Source organism: Neolamprologus multifasciatus, chromosome 3 (genome assembly GCF_963576455.1).
Source record: "Neolamprologus multifasciatus chromosome 3, fNeoMul1.2, whole genome shotgun sequence".
In the NCBI taxonomy this organism is placed as follows: domain Eukaryota; kingdom Metazoa; phylum Chordata; class Actinopteri; order Cichliformes; family Cichlidae; genus Neolamprologus; species Neolamprologus multifasciatus.
The window spans coordinates 6,669,999-6,682,869 of record NC_140441.1 but is presented as its reverse complement, the minus strand read 5'-3'; the positions used below and the strand labels follow the sequence as shown (position 1 = coordinate 6,682,869).

At 40.1% G+C, this 12,871-nt stretch overlaps 2 protein-coding genes across 2 annotated transcripts in view; both read left to right on the top strand.

The window, feature by feature from the left end:
- LOC146521305 (uncharacterized) overlaps positions 1–12,871 on the top strand; it is a 55,103-nt gene that overhangs the window by 39,139 nt on the left and 3,093 nt on the right. The gene's annotated exons all lie outside the window — the stretch shown is intronic.
- Positions 1,320–12,816, top strand: LOC146521306 (uncharacterized). The gene is made up of 3 exons (XM_085155117.1): positions 1,320–1,568; positions 11,085–11,190; positions 11,639–12,816. The coding sequence occupies exons 2-3, from the start codon at positions 11,173–11,175 to the stop codon at positions 12,623–12,625; spliced, it is 1,005 nt and encodes a 334-aa protein (XP_085011243.1). The 5' UTR covers positions 1,320–1,568; positions 11,085–11,172; the 3' UTR covers positions 12,626–12,816.

The window sequence follows — 12,871 nt, the reverse complement described above, 5'->3', positions numbered from 1 at the left end:
CCTCCCTCCTGGCTCACAGCTACTTCTTCTGGTTCTTCTTGGTTGGCAACCAATGTTAAGGCACTTTACCGCCCCCTGGCTCACAGCTCAGTGGACATTTAGATGAGAAAATATATATTTGACACAATTAAGGAAAATACCAATAAAATAAAATAAAAATAAATAAATGTTCCCTTTAGAATTGTTTTGCTCTTTTTTGCTCTAAAGAAAATAGTTGTTTTCTTTTACAATCATTCATCTAAGCAGTAGGATTTACATTAAAAGAGAAACAAATTACGTTTGAGTGAAAATATACATTTTTGCACTCTCTGGTCAACTGACTCAGTGACTCAAATGACTCAAGAAACCCGATTCACTTTGGTAAGTGACTCATTAAAACTCGATTCAGTAAAAAGAGTCGAATTTACCATCACTAGTACTTACTTTAAAAGTTTACTCTTTGGCCGCCCCTCTTCCGCCAAATCGAACATCACTAGACTGCACCCTCTCCACTGGAGCTCCATTGATGATAATGGGCTTGTTGTCTCTGTGCTGATAAATGTTCTGCAGTGACCAGAAGCTTTATATCAGATAACCAATGAATGGCTTCATATACTTCATGTGTCCTTACACTTATTGTGTCATGACTCATGTCAGAATTGTCCTCGTATGATTCACTTTTTATACAGTTAAACAATGCAATGTAATGCTGTCTCCACAATACTGCAATGTTATCTGCCCCAGAAACACCTTCAACAGTTGATGGTAGAGATGGTTTACAATTATTAAGAGCTTTCACCTCTTTCCAAAAATCTGTCATATTATTACACAGCATTTTCCTGGCCAAGGAATCTGCTCTCAGCATTTTCTCATTTTTAGTTATAAGGTGAACAGCGTACTTATATCTGGCATTCGAACATTTTTTCTGTTCAAATTCTGGGCCTTGTTTAGGTCTTCCAGCCATTGCCCAACATTTATAAGCAATGCCAGGTTAATCATGATACATGGATATGTGCTCTTTTCCCGAGTGCTTAGCAATTAGATATTTGTTTTGTAGTCCATCTTCAGCACAATGTAGTTTCAACAGGCGTCACATTGTTACAGAGAAACGAGTGTAAGGCTGTTCCAATTCTCAGCACCGCTCCTCTCTTTTCCTGAGTTTTTAGCAATTCTCCTTCACACGATGACGTTTTCATCGAGGCCAAAGAAAATAGTTTAGGGAAAGGAGATAGGCGCTACTTTTGAAATTACACCCCGCGTGGTTACGTTGTGCAAGTGAGTCACGTGACCAAACCAAGTAACAAATCACTGAAGAGTCGGGAAAAGGGGCGGAGAAATTGTGTGTGTGCAGGAGAGGTGTCGAGCAGAGAGAGAGTTACTTTTTCATGAAACTGGAGTAAAGTAGTAAACTTACAGAACATATACCACTACCAACGTTGGGATCAATTTCTGCATCGATCTGCACATCCTTGTCTCCTGGATCATAGCTGAGATCAGCGTGAACCACGTGGGTCTCTGCTCCCTGATCTGTTTCTTAGGACTTCCAGCTTCATCACGGAGTTTCTCTCGGTTTGTGGGCTCATCTAAAGGTAAGCACCGAGCTAACTTTAATGTGGGTTCAGTTTATGTTGATTTTAGCTCTGTTGAGAATAATAGATTGCTTGGTATACATTGGAGTTAGACAGACTGTAGAGTTTGTGATTGCTTGCAACATTATAATACGGCGGGTTTTAGGGGGGTAAGAGTAGATACAGAAAAATAGTCTTTGAATATGAACAAAAGGATGGGGTGCAGGGCAGGAGAACAACCAGCCCCCACCCCCAGGACAGAAAGCCACAGGTACACGCGTGGGGGAGGGCAAGCAGCCTTTAGAATAGGACTTAATAGGACGATGTCCAGATGCATCCAGGGCTGGACTGGGACAAAAAATCGGCCCGTGTTCCAGATTAACTGGCTTTGGTCGAACAGATGTGTGGTAGACTTGCGTTTCAGGAGCTGCTACCGACAAACTAGCAAAAAAAAAAAACACCATATGTGTAACCTGTGACACTTGTGAGGTTAATTCAAGCACACCCCGCCAGTCTTGATGCTGTTGAACAACAAAATGTTTAAAAATGTGGCGAGTTGGTGATATTTTGATGCGCGACGCGATCGCGAAAACAGCAAACAATTAACACCACGCCGGTGTTGTTCACAGGAAGTAAACGGTCGGGAGACTCTAGTCGTCGTTCACCTCCTACGTTTTATTACGCCGATTTCAGCGTTTTTGCTTCACAACTAAAGCGTGCAGTTTACTTTGTTTGCACTAACATGGACTCGAATCAACCAGCGCCACCTCTGGCCAAGTGCCACAGCCTACAGCCAGATCAACTTGTGGCACACATCTGCACCACATTTGAATTCGTTAAATGCACAACACATTTGTACCTTTCAATTGTGTCTGTTTGTGCGTCATGCAAATAAACCTTTGAAATTAATGAAATAATAGCATGTATTTATTTTTGGCCCACAGTTGTAAAAAAAATTCCAAATTATATACACAAAGGCATAGGAATCACCACCCCTGTTCATCATGATTTTAATATTTTTGCCCATAAGAAAAACGTCTTGAACAAATATGACATCAATATTTCATTAGTGTTGTCACATCACATCCTGTAAGCAGAGTCTGTCTGTGTCTTTTCTCTGCAAACAAACATTTTAGAGTTGGTTGTTATATACAGTCTGTATAAGTGTGGTTGATGTCATTTCATAGTGTTTAACTTGAAGGCCCCGAGTACTTTCTCCCACAGTGAACTGTTGACTGTTTTCAGTCAACTGTTTTCAGTGACTTTCAGCTTGCTGTGTTTGTGGTTATATGACTGGCTTTAATTATCCACAAAATCATCACATTCTCTGTAAGATTTACATACTACATATTTTACAGTGAAGGCTTTAAAACCATGTTAATGCTTAACGTACAGGGTGGGCCATTTATATGGATACACCGTAATAACATGGGAATGGTTGGTGATATTAAAGTCTTGTTTGTGGCACATTCGTATATGTGAGGGGGCAAACTCTTCAAGATGGAGGACCATGGTGGCCATTTAGAAGTCGGCCATCTTGGATAGAACTTTTGTTTTTTTCAATAGGAAGAGGGCCATGTGACACATCAAACTTATCGGTAATGTCACAAGAAAAACAATGGTGTGATTGGTTTCATCATAACCGGACCTGGCACCCATAATGTGCTGGCGCACCACCTTACTGGAAAAACTGAGGGAACGTGCCAGCTTCAGTGCATAAAGAAGGAAACTGTCAGGAAATGATGTCATGCACGTAACATGACATCATTTCAAATAAGAAAAAAGACGAATTCGGAATGGATTACCTTGCTGAAGCCTTTTAGACAAGGGACTTAGGACTTACTATCCAATCGTGTCCCACATAGGTGACTTTCTCCAGAGCCCATTGTAATGTGGAGAAGCTCACTTTATGATCATTTTTAAAGCAACAGTGTTGTATAGCACTTTTAGTTCCAATCATGCAGGCCTGCTTGAAGGAGAGCAGATTCTCAAACCTAACTTTCAGTGCACTCCTCAAACATTAAAAAATAAAATAAAATTCTACAAAATGTAAAAACACGAAAGCCTAGTTTTAGGACTTTTCATCTCCACTTGGTAACAAAAATGCAAGTTTCATCCCATGTAACAAGGTGTATGTCATGGTAAAATCTCCCCCAGGAACAAGAAACTAAGAATCTACTAGTCTCACTCATTTAATCCCTCTGCTGCATTCTGTTCACCCCTGCTATAATTCAATCATCTTTCCTAATATAATATTAGTCCACTAGTTCATATATTGCTTCTCATCCCACTACACTGTAAAACTCAATAAGTTAATTTAACTCAAAACTTTTGGTGAAACTGATTACATAAAATATTTTAAGTAACTAAAACTCAAAGTTGAAAGTTAATTAAACACACTTTATTTATTAGCTTTAGATAAATATTTTTAAGTACCAATGATAAATGTTTTCATGTTATATCCACATTCTTGGTTTGGTACTCTCTACTTAATATTTTGAGTTTCAATTACAAATCTAAATCAAGTAAATTTAAGGAATTAATATTTAGTTTTAAAATGTTAACCATTTTAAGCTAATGATACTCAAAACTTTAAAATACACCCAACTTGTAGTAGCCAAATTTACTGTGTTTTGAATTGGATATAAAAATAAAAAATGTGCTAGAAATAAGCAACCACACTTGTAAAAACATGGCAAACAACACAGACAACATAAATTTAACTTAGAAATTTATTGAGTAACATTAACTTGTTAAGACATGATGTCTTAACATTTGCCTTTTTTCAGAGAACCAAAAATACTTGTGTGTAGCAAGGGGATAGAGCTGAGATCCTCTTTTGGTATGACAAATGCAGTACAGTAATAAATGACAAATTAAATTTCCTTGCATGTATGTTCAGAAAAGAAAAGAAAAAATCTCGGGCAATCCCAGAGAAACTCACCAAATATTATTGGGAATAATTTCTGAAATGTCAAATTTAGGCACAAGGTTACAATATTAGAAATAAAGACTTTCACAACATGTGAAATCTGAATACAACAGTATTTAGATGCCATTAACAGTTGAGTATAGCATTTTTGTTTAAAAAAAAAAAAAACAGAAGGAAATGAAAAAACACAAAATCCTGCACTGCCAGGTGGGGAAACTGAATGAAAGTAAATTACAGTGCAGCTAATACACTGGAATATTATTGGGAACCTTTTTAATATGCCAATACTGTTATTACAAAAACAGCAAAGGTTATTACTAAACCAATATACACATCTGTAGAGTGCAATCATGCTGTCAACGACAGACCGATAAAACCTTAAATAGAGAAATCCTTCTTTAGAAGCATAAAACAAAGTCTTGTAAATCTCCTTAGAACCTTCCCCTTTTATTTTGGATGTTTGGCTTTTAGATAATCAAGTATGAAATGAGAGTATGCAAATGCCAACATTTTCTTGCTTCTATTCTCTTTTTTAAAACTTATCCAGACTTGGAAAAATGATAAACTGAGTTACTTGCTTTAACAGGCACTTGGGGGCTGTGTAGGGACAGTGGACATTATTCTACTGCCAAAAGATCATTTTTGAGACTCAGCACTTTGGGCTTCAACTTCCCATCCTCCAGACCCATTAACACTTTCTGAATAAAGTCAAATGTGTTGGCCAAACATTTTGGGTAGCTTAGATGCAGGGTGTAAGTCAGTCCAAATATTACTAGAAATGCATCAGCCAGGGTGGGAAAATCAATGATCATGTTACCCTCAACCAAAACTGCAATCTTCTCAGGGCAGAAGAATGTTGCATCGCTGGAATTGGGCCTGATCAGGAGGAGTCCAAGTGGCACTTCACTAATATCTGGTTCATCAGAATGCATCATCTACAGAAAATAAAATTACTACATGTTAGTGCATTCCTATTTCTCTTAGGCTACTTTCACACTGCAGGTCTTAATGCTCAATTCCAATTTTTTGATCAAATCCGATTTTTCTTTTTGTCTGTTTGTTCACACTACAGATAAAATGCGACAGCAAACACGCTCTAGTGTGAACGCTCAAAGCGGCCCGCATGCACAAAAGAATATGTCACACACAACGCGCTCTGTTTAGACCAGGGGTGTCAAACTCAAATACACAGTGGGCCAAAATTCAAAACTGGAACAAAGTCACGGGCTAACATTAATATTTATTGAAAAAAAAAAATCTTCCTCTAGATATAAGAATGAATCTTTTCTTATGGACTCAAACACGTTTTGCTGAAAAACTGAATATGGAACAAGCAAAGCTTAATACTAAACAATATATATATTAGCTGTATAATACCAGTAGACCAGCTCTAATAGTAATTTGGTATGGCTTTGCGGGCCAAATGTAATTAGGCTGCGGGCCAAATTTGGCCCGCGGGCCAGAGTTTGACACCTATGGTTTAGACCCAGAGCAAACAATATTGTTTGACTGATGGCCGTTAATGTAAAGACTTCGGACTTTATGTTTCCCAATTTTTGCTTTAAGTTATTTTGTTATTTACATAATAATGTAAATAACCTAATAATGATCCTTATTGCTGTTTTAGAGAGGAGTGGTGCTTCAAAGGATAGTTGCAGGTTTCTGTCAGACTCTGCAGATTATACAGTATAAATAAAATGTTCACGTTTCTCCAACGTTGTCTTCCCAACAGTTTCACTGACATCTACATTGGATGGCCAGAAAGCGTTCACGATGTCTTTTCAGGCACTTCTCCGTAGCTGATAATTGGCGTCTGTCTTGTGTCAGTGACATAAAAGACGGATTTAATGCGACTTGACCGTTCAAACAGCAGTCGCTTTCTAAAACATTGGATATGTATCGGATTCAGTACCACATATGAAAGTGACCCAGATCGGATTTGAAAATATCGGATTTGTGCCGTTCACACTGTCATACCATGATCGGATATGGGTCACATAGGGTAAAAAAAAATTGGATTTGATGCACTTTCGCCTGCAGTGTGAACGTAGCCTTAGTCTCATCTATACAAGTCACAATACAAGTACTGGATTATCCCCATCTTAGAAATCAAGTGTTTGAACAACAAAAAAGCCAAAACACACCAAAAACTTGAGAAAAATAAAAATGACAACTAGTACTCATAAAGCAAAGTCATACCTCTTCATGGCAATAACTACAGAAAGTCAATGGGAGTTCTATTATTAAAATAAATAAATAAATGTACAGTGATGTATGGTTGGGCTAGGAACATTATAGAAGGTAGGGTCTATACACATTAAGAATATGTGGTGTTTCCCCATTATGTGACATGGACACTGTTGTAGACAGACCCAAAGGATGGAGATACTTCTCACACTGTCAAAGTGTCATAATGTTTTGTGAAATCTAAACAAGGTTGATACTTGAATACTGTTCACAAACTTACATCCCACGTTTTGATGAAGGTAGAGGTGTCTTCGTGCAAATAGACATGACATAGACATAGACATGAACATGAAGTAGTAGAGCTTGAGCAGACATTTCCTAGAAAGGAAAAGAAAAGAGTAGTAGTTTTTTCGCCCTGATCTATTTGGCTACATGTGGCTTATTCCAAAAGCAATATTAATCTCGCAAGTGTCTGATCAGAATGAATCTTTTTTGTGTCAACAACAGATGTCCATCAACAGTATATGCTGTCAGACTTACTGTATCATTTAGCTCCGGCAGCTGATACACCGAAAAACTGTCTGTTTATGTCAGCTCAAACGACCTCAAATGCTCAATGTACCAGCATTCGTAATTCCTGCAAAACAAGGAAATGGAATTGTTTACAAGCAGGAGATATTCAATCCTGCTGAATGTTGGAAGTCCTCCAGTATGGCCTGCAGAGACAAACATTCCAATTGCATACTCCGTTCCATTTAGGGACACTTTATGAGTGGTGTATATGTTTTGGCGGTCTGTCTTAGTCTTGATAAAATCTTGTGCTACTTCAGGCAAAGTTGCAACTTGGACACAGGTGACACTTGAAGCTTGCACTTGCGGTTTGAAAAACAAGGGTCCATTGAGGTGATATGCCATCATATGCTGATGCCTGGTTGCAAGTGTTTTCAAAACATTCTTGAAGTTCTTTGTATCCTGAATAACTCCTTTGAAAAAAACGATGTTTTCCCTCAAATCTCATGGTCCACAGGTTAATTTCTTCCTGATATTGCTGTCATTCGGAACCGCTGCATCGATCACTACGGCCGTCTTCTTCTGTTTGTCTACCACCACTATGTCCGGTTGGTTAGCCACCACCATTTTGTCCGTCTGTATCTGGAAGTCCCACAGGATCTTAGCTCGGTCATTCTCCACCACCCTTGGGGGCATTTCCCATTTTGACCTCGGGACTTCCAGGTTATACTCGGCACAGATGTTCCTGCACACTATGCCGGCCACTTGGTTATGGCGTTCCATGTATGCCTTGCCTGCTAGCATCTTGTACCCTGCTGTTATGTGCTGGATTGTCTCTGGGGCATCTTTACACAGCCTGCACCTGGGGTCTTGCCTGGTGTGATAGACCCCAGCCTCTATGGATCTTGTACTCAGAGCTTGTTCTTGTGCTGCCATGATTAGTGCCTCTGTGCTATCTTTCAGTCCAGCTTTGTCCAGCCACTGGTAGGATTTCTGGATATCAGCCACCTCCTCTATCTGCCGGTGGTACATACCGTGCAGGGGCCTGTCCTTCCATGATGGTTCCTCGTCTCCCTCCTCTTTCTTGGGTTTCTGCTGCCTGAGGTATTCACTGAGCACTCGGTCAGTTGGGGCCATCTTCGTGATGTATTCTTGGATGTTCGTTGTCTCATCCTGGACTGTGGTGCTGACACTCACCAGTCCCCGGCCCCCTTCCTTCCGCTTAGCGTACAGCCTCAGGATGCTGGACTTGGGGTGAAACCCTCCATGCATGGTAAGGAGCTTTCTTGTCTTTATGTCAGTGGCTTCTATCTCCTCCTTTGGCCAGCCTATTACCCCAGCAGGGTACCTGATCACGGGCAGGGCGTACGTGTTGATGGCCCGGATCTTGTTCTTACTGTTCAACTGACTCCTCAGGACTTGCCTGACCCTCTGCAGGTACTTGGTGGTTGCAGCTTTCCTAGCGGCCTCTTCATGGTTCCCATTCGCCTGCGGGATCCCCAGGTACTTGTAACTGTCCTCTACGTCTGCAATGTTGCCTTCTGGTAGTTTGATCCCCTCAGTTCTGACTACCTTCCCTCTCTTTGTTACCATCCGACTACACTTCTCCAGCCCGAACGACATTCCAATGTCATTGCTGTATAGCCTGGTAGTGTGGATCAGTGAATCGATGTCTCGTTCACTCTTGGCATACAGCTTGATGTCATCCATGTACAGGAGGTGGCTGACAACTGCTCCGTTCCGTAGTCGGTATCCGTAGCCAGTCTTGTTAATGATCTCACTGAGGGGGTTCAGGCCTATGCAGAACAGCAGTGGGGACAGAGCATCTCCTTGGTAGATCCCGCACTTGATGGTGACTTGTGCTATGGGCTTGGAGTTGGCTTGGTATATATATATATATATATATATATATATATATACATACATACACACAGATGTCCATATGATTGCTGTATCTGTACATTTCAGTCACTGAATGCTTTGAAAATTCATTTAACACGGATACATTCTCAGAAATTTCTGCAAAGTAGAGATCAAAGTGCAGTATTTCTTTGCCCTCTTTGTGGTTGTAGCCAACCATTCAATGATAAAAATGTCCTTAGTCACTTAAGGACACATCTAAAACAGCATGAGACATTGGATTGCCCTTTCAAAAATTGTCACTACCGTACTAATGTGTATTCTTCCTTCAATACCCATAGAAGTAGGTGTCATCCTGATGGTGATATTTCAGCCTTTAAGTGTGAAATTATCCTTAAAGAAACTGCTAACCATCCTTTACAGAGTAATGTTGAATATGAGGATTCTGGTCCCTCAAACTATGACTATGAACTTGGAAGTCCTTCCTCTAATCCTTCTGAGTCCACACATGACACTGAGGAACTGCAAAATCAGTTAAAAAACAACTTGTCTTCCCTCTTCTTAAAAATGTACAGTGTTCTTCATGTGTCAGAGAGAGCAATACAGAACATCATTGACGACTTGTTGCAGATATATATCTCTTTTCCTGCATCTTTTCATGGAACTTATATCTGGCGTAGATTGGGTTAGCTTTCGGTGTGATGTAATCAGGCTACTTATCGCAGTGCGTCTGAAGCTTTCGGGAGTCGTCTGCGGTGAGCGTCTGCGTGTTGTAGACGTCCCGTCCTTTCTCACCGACCCATAGAAGAAGGTAGCTGCATTTGTCTGCCTCCTCCTTCCCCCGAAGAGGACCAGCGAACATTAGCTCGGTGTGCTGCTTGAAACGTCGCCATGCCTCGGGCAGGTTGCTAGAATCACAATCCATGTGCGGTGTGGGAACGCCGTAAGCCTTGTAAATTCCGGTTCTTTAGTATTCTTAGGGCCAAGAGAGACTGGCTCAAAAGTGGTCTTTTACTTTAAAATGATCTTTAATTTACATATTCCGGAATATGGAGACCTGAACACACGAACACACAAGCTCAGGTCTGAAGCACAAACGGAAGCCTAGGTATTTATATACTTGCTCTCACGTCACACCACACTTTAAGTTTTGATCAAACAGCCTAGTTGGTTTCACTTTCACTTCATTCTAGCTGCAAAAGCATGCAGTTTCCTGTCAGCACTTTTTGGCACAGAGTGTACTCAGAGTTAAGCCTCTCTTATATTATGCAATGTAATCAGCATATAAACATTTAAGATGGTAAATTTAAACCTCAGCAGCCTCCATGTCTGCGCTGCCCAACGGCGAGGGATTGCGTAGAAAACCGCTACTCTGACACCATGTATTATCTTTGTCTGTATACCGAGCTTCTTATTAAATGCACGCACACACCGATCTCTGCTCCAATTCCACTTTATTTCCTTTTCTCATTTTTCTGGAGCTTCTTGCTCGCCAGTGTATTACACACATTGCAGCAACACAGTGACATCTAGTGGCTGATGCAAACATAGGTCAACATGTTACAGGCACAATTTAGCAGTCTTTGAAAACTTCAAAAAGCAAATGGCCTAGCCTCTTACCCGTGACTTCAGTGGAAATTTCAAATTCATTATCTGACACAGACTGATTCATGCTCTACATAGTTCTTACAAGTCCATAGAAATTTCTGTTCAATTAGAACCAAGTATTTGAGTTGATGATTGTAATTTTTATACAGTGTTGTAATTTGTGTTTCAACAATTTTTTGATTAATGTTTTGTTTCCGTTACAATATTATACTTTAATGTATAATATTGTAAAGGAAACAAAACATCAATCAAAAAATTATTCTCTTTTTTATTTGGGCTACTTAAATTTGTTTTGGGCTACCAAAAACCCTTCCCTGCCTGAAGGGTTACCAGGGACTTTGAGATTTTGCGAGTCCTGCACTGAGGAGTGTAGTAATGTTTATTTGCTGTGCTTCTTTTTGTAAGGGGTAAAATACATCTATATACATTTTGTGTCCCAGCTAAGTAACAGGAGGAGAAGAGTCTGGTGGAGCAACAGAGGAACAATTTCAGCCATTTGGACTCAGCTCAGCCACTACAGAGGAAACAATGACTTCAACACAGAAGGTGAGAAAAACATCACAGTTACACTGTTATTGAAACTGTGTGTACAACTGGTTGGTTTTTAAAACACAATTAACAGCAGCTTTGTCTTTTGCATCCTGGGCTCCTATATACAGAATCTACATTCACAACCAAAAACCACAGAAGTTCGAAAAAAGTACAAAGATCATATTTTATCAGCACACATTGAAAGAACAATATCAACAGTTGAACTCAAAATATTTTATGAAGTAAAAGATTTTCTCCACTTATATATTTCTTCAATAATGTAATTTTCATTACACCTCTCATTGTGTCACATCATTGTAATGTGATACGGTCACCAAAAGGTGGTGGTAACACACCAAGAATGTGTTTGTTGACATGTTTGTTTCCACTGACGGAGGGAGTTTCAGTTTGGTCGACGACTGCATTTCACTCACTGCCTCTGTTTGTATCTCTGTCACTGCAGGACCAACATGGAGCAAGAAGTCAGCGCTCTCAGAAGGCCGACAAACCTCACAGAAGAAAGAGAGAGAAAACCTACAGCTGTGATGAGTGTGGGAAGGATTTTACCCGGAGTGACAGCCTAAAAACACACCAACTCCTCCACAGTGGGGTTAAACCTTACAGCTGTGACTTGTGTGGAAAGTCTTTTACCCTGGCTCGATTCTTAAAAAAACACCAACTCATCCACAGTGGAGTTAAACCTTACAGCTGTGACTTGTGTGGAAAGTCTTTTACCGAGGCTGGAACCTTAAAAAAACACCAAGTCATCCACAGTGGAGTTAAAGCTTACAGCTGTGACTTGTGTGGGAAGGATTTTGCCTGGGCTAGAGGCTTAAAAATACACCAACTCATCCACAGTGGAGTTAAAGCATACAGCTGTGACTTGTGTGGGAAGGATTTTGCCCGGGCTGAAAGCTTAAAATCACACAAACTCATCCACAGTGGAGTTAAAGCGTACAACTGTCACTTGTGTGGAAAGTCTTTTACCCACGCTCAAACCTTTAAAACACACCAACACGTCCACAGTGGAGTTAAACCTTACAGCTGCAAATTGTGTGGAAAGTCTTTTACCCATTATCAAAGCTTAAAATCACACCGTATCATGCACAGTGGAGTTAAAGCACACAGCTGTGAGTTGTGTGGTAAGGCGTTTGCTCAAAAGCCCGACTTACAGAGGCATCTAATTACCCACTCTGGAATTAAGGCGTACAGCTGCAACTTTTGTGGAAAAAGTTTCAGCGACAAACACTACCGAAATAATCACCTACGGATTCACACTGGAAATGATGTTTCCTGCTGTGATCAGTGTGGGAAACTGTTTATAAATGTCGCACAGTTAAAACTACACATGTTTAGCCACACTGAGGAGAGACCTTATAAATGTGACCTGTGTGAGAAGACTTTTAAATCTCCACATCACGTGAGAAACCACCGACGGATCCACACCTGAAAATAACTCTACAAGGGCAGTTACTGTGAGGATGTATTGATTTTTTATCTTGTAATTTTAACCTGAGTGTTTGGAACAAATCTGATCAGTAAACCTTTGGAGTTATACTGAATGAACTGTTTGGAAAAATGAAGAGTCATTTTTGTCCAGTAAGCTCAGTGTTATAATGTAAACAGTAAAATGTAATTGGACATTGGCAGAGATGCTTTTTTATTTCAGGCGACATTCAGGATAAAAATAAAAAAG